This window comes from Herpailurus yagouaroundi, unplaced genomic scaffold (genome assembly GCF_014898765.1).
Source record: "Herpailurus yagouaroundi ecotype Mexico unplaced genomic scaffold, PumYag 197, whole genome shotgun sequence".
In the NCBI taxonomy this organism is placed as follows: Eukaryota; Metazoa; Chordata; class Mammalia; order Carnivora; family Felidae; genus Herpailurus; species Herpailurus yagouaroundi.
In genome coordinates, this window is record NW_024412428.1 from 16,851,902 (window position 1) to 16,872,610 (window position 20,709).

The 20,709-nt window shown below is 45.4% G+C and overlaps 1 protein-coding gene across 1 annotated transcript in view; it reads right to left on the reverse strand.

Annotated features, from left to right (window-relative positions):
* Positions 1-20,074, reverse strand: part of STOML3 (stomatin like 3) — a 23,215-nt gene extending 3,141 nt beyond the window's left edge. Inside the window, exons 1-6 of the mRNA XM_040448282.1 lie at positions 19,890-20,074; positions 6,605-6,708; positions 6,453-6,525; positions 4,229-4,311; positions 2,372-2,575; positions 358-492 (exon numbers count right to left, since the gene is read on the reverse strand). Coding sequence (XP_040304216.1) covers positions 358-492; positions 2,372-2,575; positions 4,229-4,311; positions 6,453-6,525; positions 6,605-6,708; positions 19,890-19,941 — 651 coding nt within the window. The 5' untranslated portion in view covers positions 19,942-20,074. The remainder of the gene's footprint in view (positions 1-357; positions 493-2,371; positions 2,576-4,228; positions 4,312-6,452; positions 6,526-6,604; positions 6,709-19,889) is intronic.
* Positions 20,075-20,709: the final 635 nt, after the last annotated feature.

Below are 20,709 nucleotides of genomic sequence, written 5' to 3' on the forward strand. Positions count from 1 at the left end.
TTATTTATTTTTGGGACAGAGAGAGACAGAGCATGAACGGGGAAGGGGCAGAGAGAGAGGGAGACACAGAATGGGAAGCAGGCTCCAGGCTCCGAGCCATCAGCCCAGAGCCCGACGCGGGGCTCGAACTCACGGACCGCGAGATCGTGACCTGGCTGAAGTCGGACGCTTAACCGACTGCGCCACCCAGGCGCCCCCCCATTACCTTTTAATTCAGGAAGAAATTCGCAGTAAAGACCGTGAAAAAGAAACCCTTTTCTTAACAAAATAATGGAGAACGCCTGATCTTCCATTCAAGGTCTGTTCCTGTCTGCTCCAAGGGGAGGCATCTTGCAGTGTAGACAGAGTAGCCCTTACCCTGGCCCTGGCTTCCCGGGTCGCCTCTGCCTCGGCTGCCATGGATCTCTGTAACTGCATGGGAATCCGGACGTCTTTGATTTCCACTCGGGCCACCCGGATCCCCCACAGCTCGGTGGCATCATCAAGTAAGGTCTGTTTCCAAAGCAAAAGAAAGTCCACGGTTCAGAAGGCAAGTGATATTACGGATGTGCTTTCTATTTGCAAGAGAAATCCCTCTTCTTTTTCTCCTTTTGTACTCACGGCATTTGGAGTGGGACCGTTCGGGAAAGGAATAGGAGTCCTTACCGATCACGTCCAGGAATTGAAGTGAATCCCAGGAAGGATTCAGAAGCATAGCCAGATAGATCTTTCAAAAGCTATCAGGATTGACCCCCAAACTATTCCTAATGTCATCCACCTAGAGCTGAGCAAATAGCCCACATTTTCTTGCCACGGACATCAAGCAGGCAGCAGCACACTGGCTCCTCAGACATTCCTGGATTTTGTCCCGGCTCTGCCATTGCAGCTGTGCATCATTGGGCCAGTTGCTTAACCTCTCTGATTCTTAGTTTTCTCATCCTTAAAAGGTTTCCTTTCAGGATTCTCGTGAGACTTGGAGACTATATATGTAAGAAATCTACCAGTGCCTCACAATAACTCAATAAATACCGTAGGGTACTTTTTGAGATATTACGTGCCTTGCTCCATTTAACCTCTGCCCTGTGTCCAGTTTTAAACAGGTAGCCAGGCACAATTTTTTTTTTTTTTTTTTTTGTAGAGCACAAGCAGCCTATAATCAAAGATATTTTTGTCCTCTGTAAAAACTTAAGACCACCCTAGGATAGCACGTCGGTTATCCTGGATGGGGAGGGATGAAAAAAAAACTGCCTTGCGAAACAGTAAGATCAGACAAGCAGTAGAGATCTCTGTGCTACCAAATGGCAAGTGATCTCTCGCCTTTCCATGATGTCTGCAGAACCCGGGGAGATGGGGAGACCTCCCAAGGAGCCAGTGACCAGACGGTGGCAGGGGAAACATCCAACTTGTCAAACTCATGGGGCTCTTACAAATGATTTGGAGGGTTATGCAGAACTGATATTATCTCATGAAACCTTGGGGACTCTGTGCCAACGGTAGGGACTGAGGAGATGCCAAGACCAAAGTTGAATTTCCCTCCTAAGGTACGGAAGGGAGGCTCAGAATCAAAACATAATTGATTTAAAAAACATACACAAATCTGTCTGTAAACTGGGGTGTGCAAGAGGTGAGGAGGCTGCCTGCAACGTCCTCATCAATATTATAATTATGGTTACTACCGACGTCATTACTGATATTGGTAGTGTGATGTCAGATTTTCCAGGGATGGCAGGTCCGTGCTGTCTCCATCGAATCCTGTTTTAATATTCCACTTACATGCAGAAACACACGGGCTGACTGAGAAATGGCGGCCCCTCTTCTGGAGTAACCTAAGCTAAAAAGGACTCTAAACTCTTCAGAAAAGCTAACGTGAACAATGCTAAGTCATAATTTCGAATTCCAAACAAAATGGGTGAAGTGTACAATTCCTATGGCTCCCCTTCTCCTGCTCCAAAATTTAAATCCACCTTGTAGATTGGGTGGCTCAGTCGGTTAAGCGTCCGACTTCAGCTCAGGCCATGATCTCACTAGTCGTGAGTTCGAGCCCCGCGTCGGCCTTTGCACTGACAGCTCAGAGCCCGGAGCCTGCTTCAGATTCTGGGTCTCCCTCTCCCTCTCTCAAATATAAAATAAAACATTAAAAATTTTTTTTAATAAATAAATACATAAACAAAATCTATACCTTGTGATTAGAAAGGAATAAAACCCAACACTGAGGCCCAATGTTTACAGCGGCCCTGTGTGTGTGTGTGTGTGTGTGTGCGCGCGTATGGTTTTTGTGTGAGTGTGTGTGCATGCACGTGAGAGGGGCTCTTAGAACTGCTGATGTTTGGTGATTACTGATCACTAAATGAACCGACTAAAGATACGGGCTTTTCATTCCCAGCAACTTTACCTGGATGCTGTGGGCGATCTCCTCTCGGCCAGCTAAGATTTGGGACAAGGTCTGCGTCCCTAAGACATTTCTCAGAGTCGTCTGAGCCAACAGAAACGTGGCTTGGTGGACATCGTTGACGTTAGCCACTGCAGAGACAGCACTATGGATTCTGTAATAGACGACTCCATCCACTTGGGTAGTCACAGAGTCTCTGGTGAGGATCTGGAGGGCAAGAACAGGGAAAAGCACGTGTTTACTACGACTTGCACAGCGACTGACAAAGTGCCAGCCAGCCTAAGAGCCCTCTCCACGGGAGGAAAGCGTTAATGATTACGGCTCGTGCCAGCATCACCCAAAATCCGCCCTGGCTTGAGTACAACATCATTGTAGTTGGCGACAAAAATTCCTATACATTTGTAGTCCGTCCCCAGCCCCGTAACTTCATCTCGGGGAAGTCTTACACCCCGAGGCCCTTGATTTGCGCTGGTGAGAATCAGCACTTGTATTTTACAACGTAGCAAGAGCACCTCTCTGCAATTCTACTCTCTAAACAGAGGTAGAACGCTTGTCTCCCTGATGCCTGAAAACATTTTGGTTTTCAGTTTTTATCATATTTGACGAACAGCAGTGCTTCTTAGAAAACATAGATGTCACCGGAGACCGCGTTCTGCATTCAGACAGAGAGAATGTTCTATAGTCTATATTTTACAGAGGCTCTGCCTTAATCGTTCTGAATGAGGTGACAAGGGTCTCTGCAGCCACTGAGAGATCTCTGGCATAGGAGCAGAACTTAGGCCTCCCCTCTCCCATCTAGAACTGTTGATGAAAAGGCCCACGATAAGTCGCAAAGGCATCCCAAACGCTCTCATGACACAGGCCGAATCCCAAAGTAAGGACTCTTCAGTTCCCACCAGTGGCATGGTGAGAGGATTGCCGGATCTTGACCGAGTTTCCTGGGCCAGAGAAAAGAAAACTAACGTTGACTCATAACCCTCTCGTCACCTCTGCCCTCCCACATTGTAGGTCCCACTCCTATTTTCTTTCCTCTTCGTGAGTCCTTCTGGTTATTAGTTACTCTGTTTCTCCTCCCTTTTTGCCCAGTTACTGGTCTTGGATATTTATTTACAGTGCTTTAAGAACTGAAAATAGGGGGCGCCTGGGTGGCGCAGTCGGTTAAGCATCCGACTTCAGCCAGGTCACGATCTCGCGGTCCGTGAGTTCGAGCACCGCGTCGGGCTCTGGGCTGACGGCTCAGAGCCTGGAGCCTGTTTCCGATTCTGTGTCTCCCTCTCTCTCTGCCCCTCCCCCGTTCATGCTCTGTCTCTCTCTGTCCCAAAAATAAATAAATGTTGAAAAAAAAAAAAAAAAAGAACTGAAAATAGTTATTTGAAATCCAAATGCCAGTGGGCTCTGTGCAATGTCTGTTCTTTCCCCAGGACCAGCCACTGTGCTGTATCCACTCACTATATATATATATATATATATATATATATATCACCTTCTGGAAAGATGACAGCAAGGATAATATCATAACCAAACCCTGCCCTCCACCAAATTCAATTTAGCTCCTTTATACAACTTACCTGACTCTTCCGAGCATCTTGTCTATTGTTCCCCACCCCAGATTCTCTGCCAACTGTACCTTTTCTCTCTATCCTCTGGCACTTTCCCCTCCCAGCCATTCCAAGGCTTAGAGCAATCCAACCCTTGCCCTTGGCTTTATTCTCAAAGCAAAGCCCAGTGGTTTTAGGACCCACCTACGGCTTCTCAAGCAGGCCTCCTATAGTTTGAAAACGAACTGTAAAATGTCAACTGGCCATGTAATGGGGAAGATACAGGTTTTATTTCTAGTGATTTAGCTTTAACCAGCGTTACCTCTTGTGGAGGAATGTTGCAGGTAACAGTTCGGAGATCAACTTTGACAAACACATCGATGCAGGGCAGGACCAGGATCAAGCCTAAGAAAATGAAAATATAGCTTAAAATCTTACCTTATGGTAAATAACTGCAACAAATCATATCCTAGTTATGTGATACATTATTTTTAAGGATTTCTGTTTTAGTTTATGTATTTTGAGAGGGAGACAGAGAGAGAGAGGGAAAGAGCGTGCTTGTGATCAGGGGAGGGTAAGCGAGAGGGAGAGAGATTCCCAAGAGGCTCTGCATTGTCAGCACTGAGCCTGACCTGGGGCTCCAGCTCATGAACTGCGAGATCACGACCATGAGATCATGACCTGAGCCGAAATCCAGAGTTGGACGTTTACCCGATTAAGCCACCCGGGTGCCCTCCAAGCGTCTTGACCAAAATACACCTCTAGGACAATGTTAGGCAGTGTGTTGGTTGGTTAGAGGGCCTCCTGATACGGCTAATATCCTTTACATGTGACTTAATCCGCGCAACTAGTTATTATTGTTAGGTTAGCGAGGGAGGGAGCCAAACCATAAGAGACTCTTAAAAACTGAGAATAAACTGAGGGTTGATGGGGGATGGGAAGGAGGGGAAAGTGGATGATGGGCATTGAGGAGGGCACCTATTGGGATGAGCACTGGGTGTTGTATGGAAACCAATGTGACAATAAATTTCATATAAAAAAAAAAGAATTGGCAAAACTTATTACTAACACTTGCATTATTAAAGCATAATGGACAATTTACAAAAGTGAAGAGGTTTTCCATTAGCAATTTGGCTTGTTTCCCTCTAGTTCTTACGGCTTTCTGAGGTAACTCATTAGCCCCAGAGACACGTATGACGAGAGTAGTTATCCTGGGACATCTAGTGGTGAAATCTTCTGGGAAAACTCATTTAAGAGAGATACAGTTTTCTCTAGAGTCCTCCAGGTTATCCAACTTTACCCTGCTTATACATTTGGCCGCACCAAATGCAACATAACCAACAAGGGGTCAACCTTGGTCCGATACACCTGAGTTGGATGAGTCTAACACTTCTATTTGGACAAACTCATGAGACCATCCATCATAAATAATTCTTGCATTCTTTCTCTTAGGTCCTTTACAGAGTTACACAAGTAGGATTATACTACTTGAAATGACCAACTGTCTTTAAGCAAGCTTCTGCTTTTGAAATTTCTTATATTTTTTTATGCAACAGGTATCTGAGTGCCTACCATGGTGCATGGTCAAGTGCAGAGCACTTGCAGTATCACGGTGGATAGGAGAGTTCCTGCCCCCCAGAGGGGTTATAGTCCAGCTGGACAGAGAACGTGTTTACTCACATACATCATAACAAGGAGAAGGAAACAAATGTTATTAGAGAGGTATTGCAGATAACCCGTCTTTTTCATGTATCCTCTAGGATGCTATTTTTGGTGACCTCTCCTTTCAAAATAGTAGAATTTATCCCATGAAATTGTCATGTTTGAGAGTCAAAAACAAATATTAGCCACTTCATATAGTTCAACTGCACGTAGACCAAGAGAAGTTACGAGAATTAAATCAATATCTAACTTCTAGAGTTTTAGTACCTCAGACCTTCTCACGCCCCCTCTCCCAAACCCCAACCTTTTACAACATGAATTTAGAACACTCTTCATTCTAAGAGAAAAGATGAAAAGAAATACTACCCTTGGCCAAAGGAGTTCTACAATGGCTTCCAGCTCTATATTTCTATTAATCTACTTGCCAGAAGAGGAAATTGCCTTTTACTTTTCCATTAGCTCTTTTCGAAGACGGAGAATCAAAAACCAGCTCCTGGAATATTCTTCCCGAGTAATTTAATCATCTACCTTGGCCATTTACTCCCTCCCCTCATTCTTCTGTCACTCCTTTAGTGATCTCGGTAATAAGTGACATCCAGCCAACGTAACAGAGCCACTGTTTGTTCAGGTTCATTGAATCTCTCAGAGGGAAATGTTAAGAGACAGAAACAGATTTCCAAACTCTCAAACTAATGGTTTAGTGGTCATTCATATTTACTTGCATAACAGAACCACATCCTTCAATTATACAGAGAGGCAAGGGTTCCAGCTTCCTGTGATTTTTTTTTTTCTTCTCAGTAGAAGGTGCCGGGAAAAGTTTTGGTGGCAATAGTCATAGTATTAGGTGCCCGTGATCCTTGTCAGGGGCACCCACAGTGTCCTACCTGGCCCTCTGGCTTTGTCAGCTTGGATGCGTCCCAGTCGGAATACAACAGCACGTTCATACTCCTTAATGATCTAAGAGATTAAGGGAGAGCATTTAGTCTTAATGGTTCATCAGCTCATACAGAGTCCAATTTATTTCCCAGGGTATTACCTTCAAGCACATCCATATGGAGATGGGGAAGGTAATGATCATCAACAGGACAGAAAGGGAAAACAGGATCCAGCCACAGACACCAAGCCGTTTGCTGCTGATGCCTAGAAAATGAGGAGGAAGCAAGCCTGTAATTTATGTGGTTCTTAGAAAAAGCCATTCAGCTGCATGAGTAAGGATACTACCCAGATGGCTGGCCATGCCTGATGGCACTGAGGCGGAGATCTAAATCCATGCACACCTATAAATGCAGTAAACACACACACACACAGACACACAGACACACATACACACACACTATTCACTCAGGGCTTTAGACTGAAATTGACCTGTCCCTTCCAAGCAAACTCTCATAGCAATCAGTAATAATAACTACCATTCTATTTGGTAGGATTGACATGGTTTATAATCCTCAAAACATATAAAACACTGTTGCCCAGAGTATGGACTACCTACATCAGAATCATTAGGGTACCATTTTAAAAGACAACTTCCTTTGCCCCCAGGATTCTCCAGGTTGAAATTCAAGACAATCTTTTAGGGAGACAGGTAGGTATCATTACCCCCAAAGGGAGACAGTGTGGCAGGAAAACCATTTTGAAGAGCCCAAGGTATGAGCTTCTACAAGAGATCTCTCACCTGCCGGTGCTGAGGTCTTAGGCAAGGCACTCAATCTTTCTAAGCCTCCACTTCCTCATCTATAGGCTGGGATGGCAGTCAACTAGCTTGAAGGATTTGATGAGGACTAAATGAGATCATTTTTATACGGTGCTTGGCCCATACATTAACATCTACATTAGTAAATATATATTATTACTCTTATTCTCATTTTACAGATATTACAGGGACTTGTCAGCCACTGGTATTTGACATTTCTGACTTTTCACAGAATCTTGTTACACTGACTCATTACATTGGATTGGATGTCTTTTTGCTAATCCCACGTTATGATAACAGGGCCATTTTGGCTTAAAGACTATTGCCCTACAACGCTAACTTCAAATCAGACTCCAATCACTTAAAACTTTGTAGCTTTCACCACTTCAATTACATAATTTCTCAGGTTTTCGAGCTCATGTTTGTAAAACCCACAGGTCTGGCTGACCCTGTATGCGTATTTTATTGTTTATATTCACTATTCCACCCTCTTTTTCGTTCTCATTCCTTCTCACTCTCCTCTTCTTGACGACCGCCCCACCTCACCCCACACTTCCTCCAACTGAGTCCTATTCTCCACACAAGCACCCGAATTAACTGCACATACTAGATGCCTTCCCACAGATAATTCCACAAACAACATGCACTATCTCTAGCTCCATTAATGCCTAAACCATGCACCTTATCGTCCACGTTAGAGACACAGGGTTATCACTGTCCCTTCCCTGTTCAGCCGCGGAAGTCACTAGGTCTAACTGATGCCACCTCAAAAGCATCCTCACTTATCCACTTTACTGTTACTGGCTCGTCAGTGCCCACGCCAGAAGCGTATGAACATTCAGGAGAGTTCTAGGATTTCGCGCTTACAAACAATCTTGTGATGAGTGCTTTCTAATATGTGTTTTTACACACTTCATGTAGGGTAAATGCCTGGCAGTGAAAGCGTTAGGTCAAAGAGATGAGTATTTACAATTTTGTTAAGCGGTAAGTGCCCTTCAAAGACTTCAGGCCACCCCACACTGTCATCAATGGCACACTGTGACACCGTGGCTATTTCCACATGCTTCTCCTCACTAGATATTTTGAGTCTTCTCAATTATGACATTCCGACAGATGAGAAGCATCTAAGTTTTAGACACATATTTAGTATAAAAACTTTTGGGGGCAAATGCCCTTTAATAGGCTCTAGACACACATAAAGATATACTCAATAGCAATAAGGGCTGGCCTGCATACCCAAAGTTTACCCAGGCTCTGGGCTGTCAGCACAGAGCCCCACGCGGGGCTCGAACTCACGGACTGTGAGATCATGACCTGAGCTGAAGTCAGACGCTTAACCGACTGAGCCACCCAGACGCCCCCAAAGTTTACATTTTTAAAATATCACCTTCCAAAGCCTCGGACCACACTGAAGTGGATTCGACTATCATTATGCAGGCTAAAAAGACATTTTGTACATTCTAATAGAATCTTTGCTGCATTTTGCTTATTAGTGCTTTTTAAACTACTATTAACGACACAGCCTGTTTATAAACATTCTCATGGTAAAAAAAAAAAAAAAAAAAATCCAAAGCAACATGGATAAAACTAAAGTCCCCCTGACCGTCCTCCCCTTAGTCCACTTTTATCTAGAATGGTCCCATAGTTGTTGATTTGGTGCATTTCATTATAGACCGATTCAATGTATTTATATACATGTAACTATCATTAGAAAACATTTGGCTTCGGGGCCACTGGGTGGCTCAGTCAGTTAAGCATCCAACTTCAGATCAGGTCATGATCTCACAGTTCATGAGTTCAAGTCTGGCATTGGGCTCTGTGCTGACAGCTCAGAGCCTGGAGCCTGCTGCAGATTTTGTGTGTGTCTCTCTCTGCCCCTCCCCTGCTTGTGCTCTCTCTCTCTCTCTCTCTCTCTCTTTCTCAAAAATAAATAAACAAGCATTAAAAATGCTTACATTTGTAGATTTGGTGAGCTGTGGCACCACACTAAACTCCGTTTTTAAAAACTGAACGTATCTTAAAGATGCTTCATGTCAGCACGTGCAGCTCGACCTCCTTCTTCGTAACTACCGCACACTGTCCCCCCCCCCCCCCGCCCCCGAACCCGTGCTCGTACAAGTTCTCTCGGGGACAAGTTACACTTCCCTGGAATCTCGGTGACGTCGTTGCTATTCAGGCCCCTTGGGGTTTCCCGGGGCTGTGACTCCAGCAGGGCAAGGCACACAGGCAGCTGGGCTCCAACAAGGACAGGAGCTACACTCTGTGCCCTGAGGGAGCGCTAGACGTTTCCAGACCAGCTACGCTCTGAACACCACGCTGCATGAGAAAGTGTCTGCGGCGGAGAACCAGGCCCATCCCCCCCAACCGTAGGCATGCCTCCGGAGTCCCATCAAGCCCTTGCCTCACCAGCTGCCAGTGAGGCTCTGTTAGGTACTAAACGTGCTGAGAGACACAACAGATGAGAGTGTGATTAATCTGCCCAGATTTACCCTTGAGCATTAGCATCCCCCAGGCCACTACCGCTGGGAGAATTGCGGAGCCCGGGGGTGTCATTAGCCGTCGTTAAAGTGGGGCTGGGAGCACAGTTACCCAGCTTCCCTGCAGGCCCGGCAGCCAGCCTGGCCAGCCAGCTGTACAGGCTTTGAGCAGAGGCGATCTTCCAGCCTCCCCTTCGCAGAGAACCCACGAAGCAAGTGTTGGGAAGCGGGACCCAGGCTCCCCATTCTGACTGAGAAGATGGGCAGGGATTGTGTTACCAAGGATCTTCAGGAACCTCCCATCGCGCCTCCATTGCAGCCTCCACAAGGTTGCTGCAGGAGCCTTCCTGACGGAAGGAAAGGGCCCCATACAACCTCGGCATTAACCCGCTAAGCTCGAGGCACGCCTAATTCTCTCCTGCTTCCTCCAAATCCACGGAGGTGTCTTTCCTGTAATTGTCACAGTATCACATGGCCATCCTCGTACGCTCACTGCCCAGCAGAGAACTGGGTCTTGCCACCCCCAACAAATTCCTCTCGATTTCTCATCCCTCCGTTTAGCAGTACTTTCCCAGTTCTAGACCAGGCATCATGCTGGGGCCGAGGATACAAAGGAGGAGAAGATGGGGAACTTGCCAGCAAGGGTTCATGTCTGCAGGAGAGAGACAAGAGGGACAAGTCACAGGGTCGGGTCTTTGCTGTGCTGCCTTCTAGGAAATGTCCCCCTGGCAATGTAAGCGGCGATTCCCTCCTGTTTGTGACTGTGACAAAGAACAGCAGTATGTTCAATCACTACACTTCCTTCGAGCTGGAAAGAGAAAGGTAGAGCTGTGACGCACAGAACCCGAGACCCTGCACTGCTGACCCCGGGGGGAAGGACCCCGGGACTTTCAGTTGGAAGGACCTCAGGGATAACAGAGGCCAAGCCTTCATTGTGCAGCCCGAAAACTTCCCGGTTAGTGGTGTCATCATCATCTTAATCTCTTTTTAGGTAAACTGGGACCCACACATTTCCCAAACTGACAGTAATTCCTGTGTGCCTTTAATGATTTAGGCAATGAGGCAAAACGGAGCCTCACTTACAGAGGCATGCCTCCGGGGCTTTGTTTCTGCATTTAGCCCCGGCCTGTAGCGCCAGAGGAAACTTACATAACCTTTAGGACTAGGGGTCAACGCTTAAAGCAAGATTGATAATTTACTTGGGTGAGGCCAGGAAGTAAGGGAGATTATTCCAAATCCCCACTTACTTGGCGCTTGAAGTAGAAACGAATTTTAGTAAAGCAGGCGAGGTGACTTGCTTGCTTATTTCTTACTTTGGCTCGGTCAATAGTATTTAAATATCAGGTCAATACTACGAACGACCCTTGCCCGCAGATCCGTGTTACTGCAAAACAGTTATTTCTTCTCTAAGCAGAAAGAGCTGTTTGGGTTTTTGTGCCATTGTTTCAAAACGCCAGAACAGAAGGACATACACTACACATCAGGAAAATGCAAAGCAAAACCACCATGAGATAATAATACACGGCTTCCAGAGAGGCAAGTGTTAAGGACAGACAATACCACATTGTGGCAAGGTTGTGCCCCAGCGAACCCTCAAGTATGCAAATTGACCTGATCACCTTGAAAAACTATTTGAAAATATCTACTAAAGTTAAACACACTGGCTCTATGACTCAGTCTTCAACTTCTAAATAATACTTAAGAGAAATGAGAGGTAATGACAGTGAAAACACGTTCAAGAATGGTCATCGCAATTTTATTCATAAAATTCAAGAAATGTAGAGCCACCCTAACCCATCAACAGTAAAATGAATAAATAAAATTGTGGCTTACCCATATAAAGGAGTACTACCCAGAAAGAAAAAAAGACAAAGCTACCACCATATGCAAAATACAGATGAATCTCAAAACAAAATATTGAGCAAAATAAGCCAGACCCAAGAGGGCATGTGTTTTGATCCCATGTGTAATATACTTATTATATTATACTTATATATATTCTTACCCTATGTATAAGAATATATACTGTAAGAGCTCACTTATTTTGCATCATCTCATTCAAAAACAAGCAAAACTAATGTACTAGGTTTGAATTCAGAGTAGTAGCTGTCTCTAATTAATGGGGTTGGGTATTTTCTGGGAAGGGATGAGGAAACTTTCTAGGTGCTGTTATTTTCCATATCTCGATCAGGGTGGTGATCGCATATCAAGGCTGTGGAAATACACAAAGACCAATCGAATGAGAACAGCAAAGTTTCTTTATCCAGAGCCTTGCTATCTGGCACAAGAGTCAGCCTCTGTCACTTGAGTTTTGTCAGAGACTGAAAGGCGGACAGAGGAGTCGGGGGGCTTCATGGTGGAAAAGGGGAAAGGCTTCAGGCAACTGGAGGCTGTTGCATGGGGAAGCTACAGCTGGGCTCCCTGGAAGCCAGGCATCCCCTGTGATTGGGTAAAGGAGCAGGCTTGGCTTTCGTTAGTTGGTCCTAAGTTGGAAGCAGGGACAAAAAGTAGAGAAGCTGTCAGTTATTTAGGCCCTTTGGGACTGATAGTTACAGAAGTTATTGTTTAGCTTCCTGAGTTGTCACTAGAGATAACAATCTAGTTTCTTGCAAGACTGACTTCCTGACGGGCTGGCTTCCTGGGCTGGTTATTACAGACAAAGGGGGTTGTTTGGGGGGACAGGCGGCTACAGGCTGTTCCTCAGAGTTCTATTTTTATATATGGTCCAGCCATTGTCTGTTTGTCTATTCAGTCTCTCCAGATAAGCACTTACGTGTATGTATCTCACACTTCAATAAATAGTTCAAACAGGGGTGCCTGGGTGGCTCAGTCGGTCAAGCGTCCGACTTCGGCTCAGGTCATGATCTCAAGGTCCGTGAGTTCGAGCCCCGCGTCGGGCTCTGTGCTGACAGCTCGAAGCCTGGAGCCTGTTTCAGATTCTGTGTCTCCCTCTCTCTCTCTGACCCTCCCCCGCTCACACTCTATTTCTCAAAAATAAATAAACATTAAAAATCAATCAATCAATCAATCAAATAAAAACCAGAGGATATAAGGTCAGGCTAGTATTGAGGATGGAAAACTCACTGCTTACTCACGCCTTTCTCAGAGAGAGGACAGACAGAGTGGGAAACCTTCAGCAAAGCCAGCCTGTGGACAGATGGACACAGTGCCCGGCCCCGATGAGCAGTGGAGGCCCTGAGTCATTCACCGCACATTGTAATTGAGACGCCTTCACGTGAAAGTTGGAGGACATCCTACTCACCACGCAAGCCACTTAAGTCTTAGTTTCCTCCTCTGTTAATACAATAATAACTAGTTGCGTGGATTAAGTTACATGTAAAGGATATTAGCCGTATCAGGAGGCCCTCTAACCAACCAACACACTGCCTAACATTGTCCTAGAGGTGTATTTTGGTCAAGACGCTTGGAGGGCACCCGGGTGGCTTAATCGGGTAAACGTCCAACTCTGGATTTCGGCTCAGGTCATGATCTCATGGTCGTGATCTCGCAGTTCATGAGCTGGAGCCCCAGGTCAGGCTCAGTGCTGACAATGCAGAGCCTCTTGGGAATCTCTCTCCCTCTCGCTTACCCTCCCCTGATCACAAGCACGCTCTTTCCCTCTCTCTCTCTGTCTCCCTCTCAAAATACATAAACTTAAAAAAAAAAAAAAAAAAAACTCTTAACATTTCCATCAGATTGACTAAACAGTAAACAGATTTTTATAGATTCTTGGCCCCTGATCTCTGTTTTCTTAGTGCATTTTCTTTAGAAACACTTATGGTAAGTTCTTTCTCTGCCCCTTCAAGACATAAATCTTCTTTTTTTTTTTTTTTTTTTTTTTACGTTTGTATGTTTGTTTGTTTGCTTGTTTTGAGAGAGAGAGATCAGTGGAGGGACAGAGAGACAGGGAGACAGAGAATCTGGAGCAGGCTCTGTGCTGACAGCACAGAGCTTGACACGGGGCTTGAACCCACGACCTATGAGATCATGACCTAAGCCCAGATCATGACCTGAGCCGAAATCAAGAGTCTGACACTTAACCAACTGAGCCAACCAGGCACCCCAAGACATAAATCTTTTTTAAGAAGATTTTTAAAAGCCTCTTGCTAGGATTATTTTCTCAAGCACCTGGGAGCCCTTCTTTTGAAATGTAATCCTCTAAGAAGGTAGCACTCCCAATTTTTTGTGGGGTGCGGGAGCCTGACTGCCGTGGGCACCTCGCTGCAAGGTGTAAATATGCCGCCTGTCAGAAAGATGAGAGAAGTGTATTAGCAAACACAGATGGCCTCTGACCATCTCCTAAGCTCCCCCACTCATTTTCCAGTAGCTCGCTCCAGGCTTTAGAAACCCTATTCGCCTTTGTTTCAACACAGTTGGTTCACACTGAGTTGTGGCCTCTCTCCTCTATTGCAATAGTCTTCACTAAGTCTTTTAACTTTGGTGCATTTTTTACGCTGAGCACTTACATAATATTTTATTTATTTATTTATTTATTTATTTATTTATTTGGTAATTTGCTTTCTTTTACCAGATAAGATTCTACATATACATTGTGGATATTCTGGTCCGTCCAGATGATGGCCCCTCTATGTGGGCAAGAACATTTTCAAGAATGTACAATAAATCCCTACCCCTGAATGTATCTGCCTCCTAAAGTAATGGAGCCCCTGACTGTAAGTTCTTACTTAAAGAAAGAGAGAGAGAGAGACCAGATCTTCAGTGCAAAACTACTAAATCAGAGCTAGGTGGTGATCTTATCGTCGCTACACCTATGACTACCACATTTCATAACCACGAGCATTCTCTAAAATGTGATAATTACGTCTCACCCACAGAACGATGATCGGTGCTGAATAGTTACGTGAACCTGACGACACACGTATACTGATTTCCTTTGTGCCGTGGGGTCTCTTATAGAAATATGGAAGACATATTTTGAAATAGAATGTTTAAATGTTCGGGGCGCCTGGGTGGCGCAGTCGGTTAAGCGTCCGACTTCAGCCAGGTCACGATCTCGCGGTCCGTGAGTTCGAGCCCCGCGTCGGGCTCTGGGCTGATGGCTCAGAGCCTGGAGCCTGCTTCCGATTCTGTGTCTCCCTCGCTTTCTGCCCCTCCCCCGTTCATGCTCTGTCTCTCTCTGTCCCAAAAATAAATAAAAACGTTGAAAAAAAAAATTTAAAAAGAATGCTTAAATGTTCGAGAACGTGTAAAAATAAGTGCTTCTAACGCCTTATGCCCTCCCACCTTCAGCTTAAGAATTCAAGCACGGCCAACCCAAGGGAAGCCCCTCGTGCGGCCCGTGTCATGACCTCGCCCCAGAGGAACCTTGCCTGCAGCCTCCTCACGATGAGTTCCAGTGAGCCTTCATCCCATCAGTCAAATGCAGCAACACCCAAGCGCGCATTAGGAGACCAGGCTTGACACACGGGCTCTGAGGAAATCTTCAATTCAGTTTTTCAGGTGGTAGGGCTATGGTCTGTCACCTCTGGGTCTAGGTGACTAAGCCACATGCTAACACCTGTATTAGAGTTAAGCACGAGTGTCCTCACACATCTTTGTGCCTCTGCGTGGGCCTTTGTGGCCCCCAGCCCCCCTTCACGTCCCCCATTCTCCTCTCCCTCACCTGGCCACACCGCTCCCCTCACTCGTCACCTCTTCTAGGAAGAGTCTTCTCTCTCACCCCCACCTTCGGGCGCTCCTCTTCTGAATTTCTCGTACACCTTCCATCGTGGCTTTTCATAGGACGTTGTAATTTTCAGCTAACTCGTGTGCCTTGCCTGGAGATTTGTGGGGCTTTGAGAGCAGGCATTTTATTTTTAGGTCTCCATCTCTGACACACGGTAGATTTTAAATTCGTTCATCAAACAAATGAGGTGAATGGCAACCAAATGCACCGAATGATCAAAAATGATGCTCAAAAACAAACAAACAAAAAAGGATGATGTTCAGCAGCACAATAGATTTAGTGATCAGTTTGACGCCTCTTGTCTGGAAATAATGATCCGTCGGAAGAGATTCTGCCTGCTCTCCAGAGAGGCAATTAAACTGAGAACCATCTGGCCTCACATCTTGTCCTTCACGCTACTGCTGTACCAAACCCCCATACCGTTATGAGAAGAAAACCAAGGACATGTTTTCCTCATGAAGGCGTCCAGAATGAGCCCCCCCAGAACGGGCTGCTTTGGCACACGGATTATTCTGAACTGCAGGTATGCAAGGCCCAAAAGACTCAAGAAGAGCTTTTGGTCCAGGAAGAGATCATCGGAGATCATTACAAAGGGTGTGGTTAGCCAAGGGGAGATGGGCAGGACCTGTTCGTTTAAATTCCCCTCCGCATCCCACGGTTTCTGCCTGGTATGACAAACATTTATTTACCAAACGTTTGCTCTTCTCCCCTTCCTGTGTGTTGGAAGCCCCAGCCTACCGCCCCCTTCTTCTTAGCTCAGGCTGGCACATAACCCTCAATTGCCTGACTGTCGTAGAGCCTCTCGCGTTCACGCGAGGTGTTTTTCTCCCGCGAGTCGTCTTACGTTCATTTAATTAGTAGACCTGCCAAAGAACCTAAAAGGGTAGAGAAAAGGTTTGTCTTCTCCCCTGCTTGCATCATTCTTCTGTCTCCTCAACCTCCCTTTTCTGTATGAAATAACAGCATGGCCAACAGCAACAACAAATACTTTGTCCTTAAGATTTAGGTGCAGTCTCGTGATAGTGTTATTTATGACATGGGTAAGTAAAAAACTCTCTGAGAGTCCAGGGGAGAGATCATGAAGCAAACCACCACATACCCTCACAACATTGTATCACGGATATTTTTGTAAACAATTTATGAAAACATGAAAATGCCTACGGTATGATGTTAAAAGAAGAAAGCAGGAGAAGGAAAAATTCTATGCACGATATGATCCCAATCCGCACAAAATACACGCATGGAAAAATATTGGGAGAAACTGACCCAAATATTAACAGTGGTTAATTCTGAACAGTGCGAGTATGATCGGTTTATACTGAAGGGGGTCAGAACAAATCTCCCTAAAGCGGGCTACTTTGGCATGTGAGCATTTGGAGGAGAAATCAAGACCCAGTGAGCTCAAGAGAGATCTTTGCTCCTCCCTTAACTACCTAGAAGAACTCCAACCCCGGGGGGGGGGCGGTTTCCCAGAATGAGAGTTCTTACCAGAGATGAATTTTCTCTAAGTGACCCATCTCTGTGGCCGAGCAAACATGTAATTACCAAGCACCTGCTCTTATTGCCCTGAGAATTGCCCTCCTCCCCTTTGGGGCCCCAGGGCGCTGGCCCAGCCCGTAGGTCAGGATGACACATGTACCTCATTTTCTCTTTCAGTCTTTGAACCTCTTATGCATGTGGGGTTCCTGTTTGTACACAATTCGATTATCTCCCGTTAGTCAGTCTCAGGTCAATTTAATTCTGAGGCCAGCCAGAAGAGCTTTGAAGGGTAAGGGGAAATGTTTCCTCCTCCGCAAGACTGTCCTAAGTTTTCTTAATTTTTGATACCTTTATAATATTAAAAGGGGATCTTTAAATAAGAAACTTAATCACATCAAGTAAAAAAAGAAAAAAGTCCTTTCTGTTTCCACAGCAGGAAAGCCTGGATGCCTCCCAGGGGAAAAATTAAAAGTGTGTAGATCGAGGTCACCTTCCCTGGGCCTGGGGATGTAGGGTTACAAGTTCTTCCTCTTTCTATTCATTTCCAATCCTGTGGAGAAACAGTCGGTGAAGTACAGTCTCAGCACCTTCCTGGTTCTTTCTTCAGAGAATCAAAGATTTTAGGTGCCCGACATAAAATCTGAAGTGAACCCCTCCTGGTAAATGCTATCTTTTCATCACCTGTAAGTCATTTTCCCTCCTGCCTGTTTCTCTGAAATGTGCACCCAGCTTGCATCAAGGGATATTCTTCAGGGAAAACACAGAATTGCTAGAAAGAAATCCTGTGCTACTCGAAGTGTGGTCTCAGCCCGGCAACCTCACCAGCTTGCAACTTCCTTGGATGCAAAACCGTAAGCCCATCCCGGAACTAGAGTACCAGGCCTTCCAGGGATGAGGACCAAAGCCCCCTGTGTAGTAAAAAACTCCCTGGGAAAAATTTTTTTTCATATTAACATGGAGAAGAAATTCCAAGATTTGGATGATTAAGATTCCAATTGGCTTCACTTTAAGTCTTAAAGAGAAAGGGAACAAAATAAGGAGTGTGAGAGAAGCCAACGGCTAATGAGTAGTGTCGTCCCGAGTTACAGGAGTACGTTACACGAGTACGTGTAAACACGTTACACGAGTACGTGTTTAACAACCAGGTGGAGGGGGGGAGGGAGCCCTAATTTATAGCACTCTGTAGATTTGATCTCCCCTGTGATGTCACTGAGCTTGGAGTTGGGAAGAGACGCACACTGGTGGCTTCCGGACGTTTGTGCCACAAGCTAGTGGCACAGTACCGCAGAAGTCTCCTGCTGGAGGTGACAACAAGGGCTCAATCGCTCATTTAATTCCCTCAACATTTGTAAGTGGAAATTTCCGCACAGTGTGAAACACTAACTAAGGTCAGCTCCTTGACGTATCCAAGATGGAGGAGGGCAAGGGCGAACTCACCCCCCCAATCTCCAGAGGATGACCGATGCCACATCTCTCATAAACTGCCAAAAGCATATGAAATCAGAAGCTGTGACATATAAGCTCCATGTCTGTTTGCACTGTGATAGTGCAGGGTTTTCACTATATTTAAAAAAAACCAAAACCGAGTAACCCTGTGGACAGTTTTAAATATCCCACTGGTCTGGAGCTCCAGCCATACCATTTCCCCAGCTGCTGCTTTCTCTTGTTGATTGGAAGCTAAAATGTCTCAGGAAACGTCTTGTTTAAAAAGATAATGGAAGGTATTCTCGAGAGACCTCCCTCTTAGCTTCCAAGGGATATTTACTGCCTCCAACATATCGATGTAGATAAATATCTCTACACGTATACTTTTCCTTTTACAAATCGATCATGCCAAATGTGTTCTCTATTTCTAGCTCTCATTGGGACTTCTTCAGCAGCATAAAGTATAGACAGGGTGGGTAAGGACCCCCTCTCCCTCCTCACACATATGCACATACCTACACATGTGTATCATCACTTTCTGGAAGTTGAACAAGTTTTTAAGCTCCCCCAAACTCAGTTTTCTCCCTCATAAAATGAGATTATGCAAGAAGCTACCTCAGAATTATTGTAGGATTTAAAAATCTGGGGCGTCTGGGTGGCTCAGTCGGTTGAGCGTCCGACTTCGGCTCAGGTCATGATCTCACGGTTCGTGAGTTCGAGCCCCGTTTCAGGCTCTGTGCTGACAGCTCAGGGACTGGAGCCTGCTTCGATTCTGTGTCTCCCTCTCGCTCTGCCCCTGCCCTGCTCGCACTCTGTCTCTGTCTCTCAAAAAGTGAATACACGTTAAAAAAATATTTAAAACTATAATGCAAGCAAAATGCTTCATAATACCGACATGCCGTTCAAGGTAGTAGTTAGCGCTTATGGCCCAAGTTTTTATTTTCCTCAACTTTTCTCCATGTACCAAACATGATGCAGCTCACATCAACTTTTCTTTTTTTTTTTTTCAACGTTTATTTATTTTTGGGACAGAGAGAGACAGAGCATGAACGGGGGAGGGGCAGAGAGAGAGGGAGACACAGAATCGGAAACAGGCTCCAGGCTCTGAGCCATCAGCCCAGAGCCTGACGCGGGGCTCGAACTCACGGACCGCGAGATCGTGACCTGGCTGAAGTCGGACGCTTAACCGACTGCGCCACCCAGGCGCCCCTCAACTTTTCTTTTTAACCACAGCATCACCAGCTGATATTTGAAAACGGATACATTTCAGCCTGAGGTCTTTGCTGTGTAATGCAAAAAAAGAAAAACAAAGAGTGTAAAGACAAACACAAATTCCAGCTAACACTGAAGAAAAGAGCAGATGATAGACTGCTGTTTGAGAAGAAAAACCAAAGCCACAAAAAGCAATGAATCCAAAACCCTGGGCTCCAACTGGAATTGACGCCAGTCCCGATATGTATCAATCCCCTTCATGGGTAACCCTGTAACTCTCACAAATGCCACAACTCTCGCTCTGCTTAACGTACAAAAAACGAGCTTAGGGCACAAAAGAGGGACTTACCCACTAAATTCTCTTTATCCAGCTTCTCGGGGGAAGATGCCCCAGGATCCATCTCATTCTTGAGAAGCTTTTACGCTTGGCCAATTTTCATGGGTTTGGAGCCAGGCCTGGGCTCCAGGCAGCACCCCGATGTGCTTGGGAGAAGGAAAGGAGACAGAGACGGAATGAGCGAGAGAAAGAAGTCCCTCGTCTTTCTGGAGCACCCCAAGGAGCAGTTTCCCTGGTGAAGGAAGCCCGTTAACATAAACAAAACGATTTCTTTCATGAATTCAGACTGCCTTTGTTCATAGAGAACATTCAAAAGAACATGACCTTTGCTTCCTGTAAAACAGCTCTAGGTAATTCTCTACATCATTTATATTTCATAACACACTTTTATGCACCTTGTGTGATTTGTTCACCACAATGAACTGTTGATATAGTTTACCTATTCTTATGTTTCAGATGATGAGATTTCATTCAATTCAATCTATACTAAAAGATCACTGTAGTGAGTGATCTTTTAAAACCTGAATCTGATCATGTTGCCATCCTGCTTAAAGTAATCCAATGACTGCCAACTGTTAGTATGGCAAAGACTAAAATTTTAAGTGCCCCCAAAGTTCCTGCTAGTCTGCCCCTCTCTCCCTTTCCTGTCTCACTCACATGCTAATCCCTTCACTCACTTGGCAAATAGCCCCACTGACCTTCTATGAACCCCACTAAAGCTATCTGTGTCCTCTGTGCCACAGGGCCTTTGCATATGTTGCCACATGCACACTTATCTGGTTAATACTTGCTTCTTCCTCTAGACTAGGCGTTGGCTAACCACAGCCTGCTA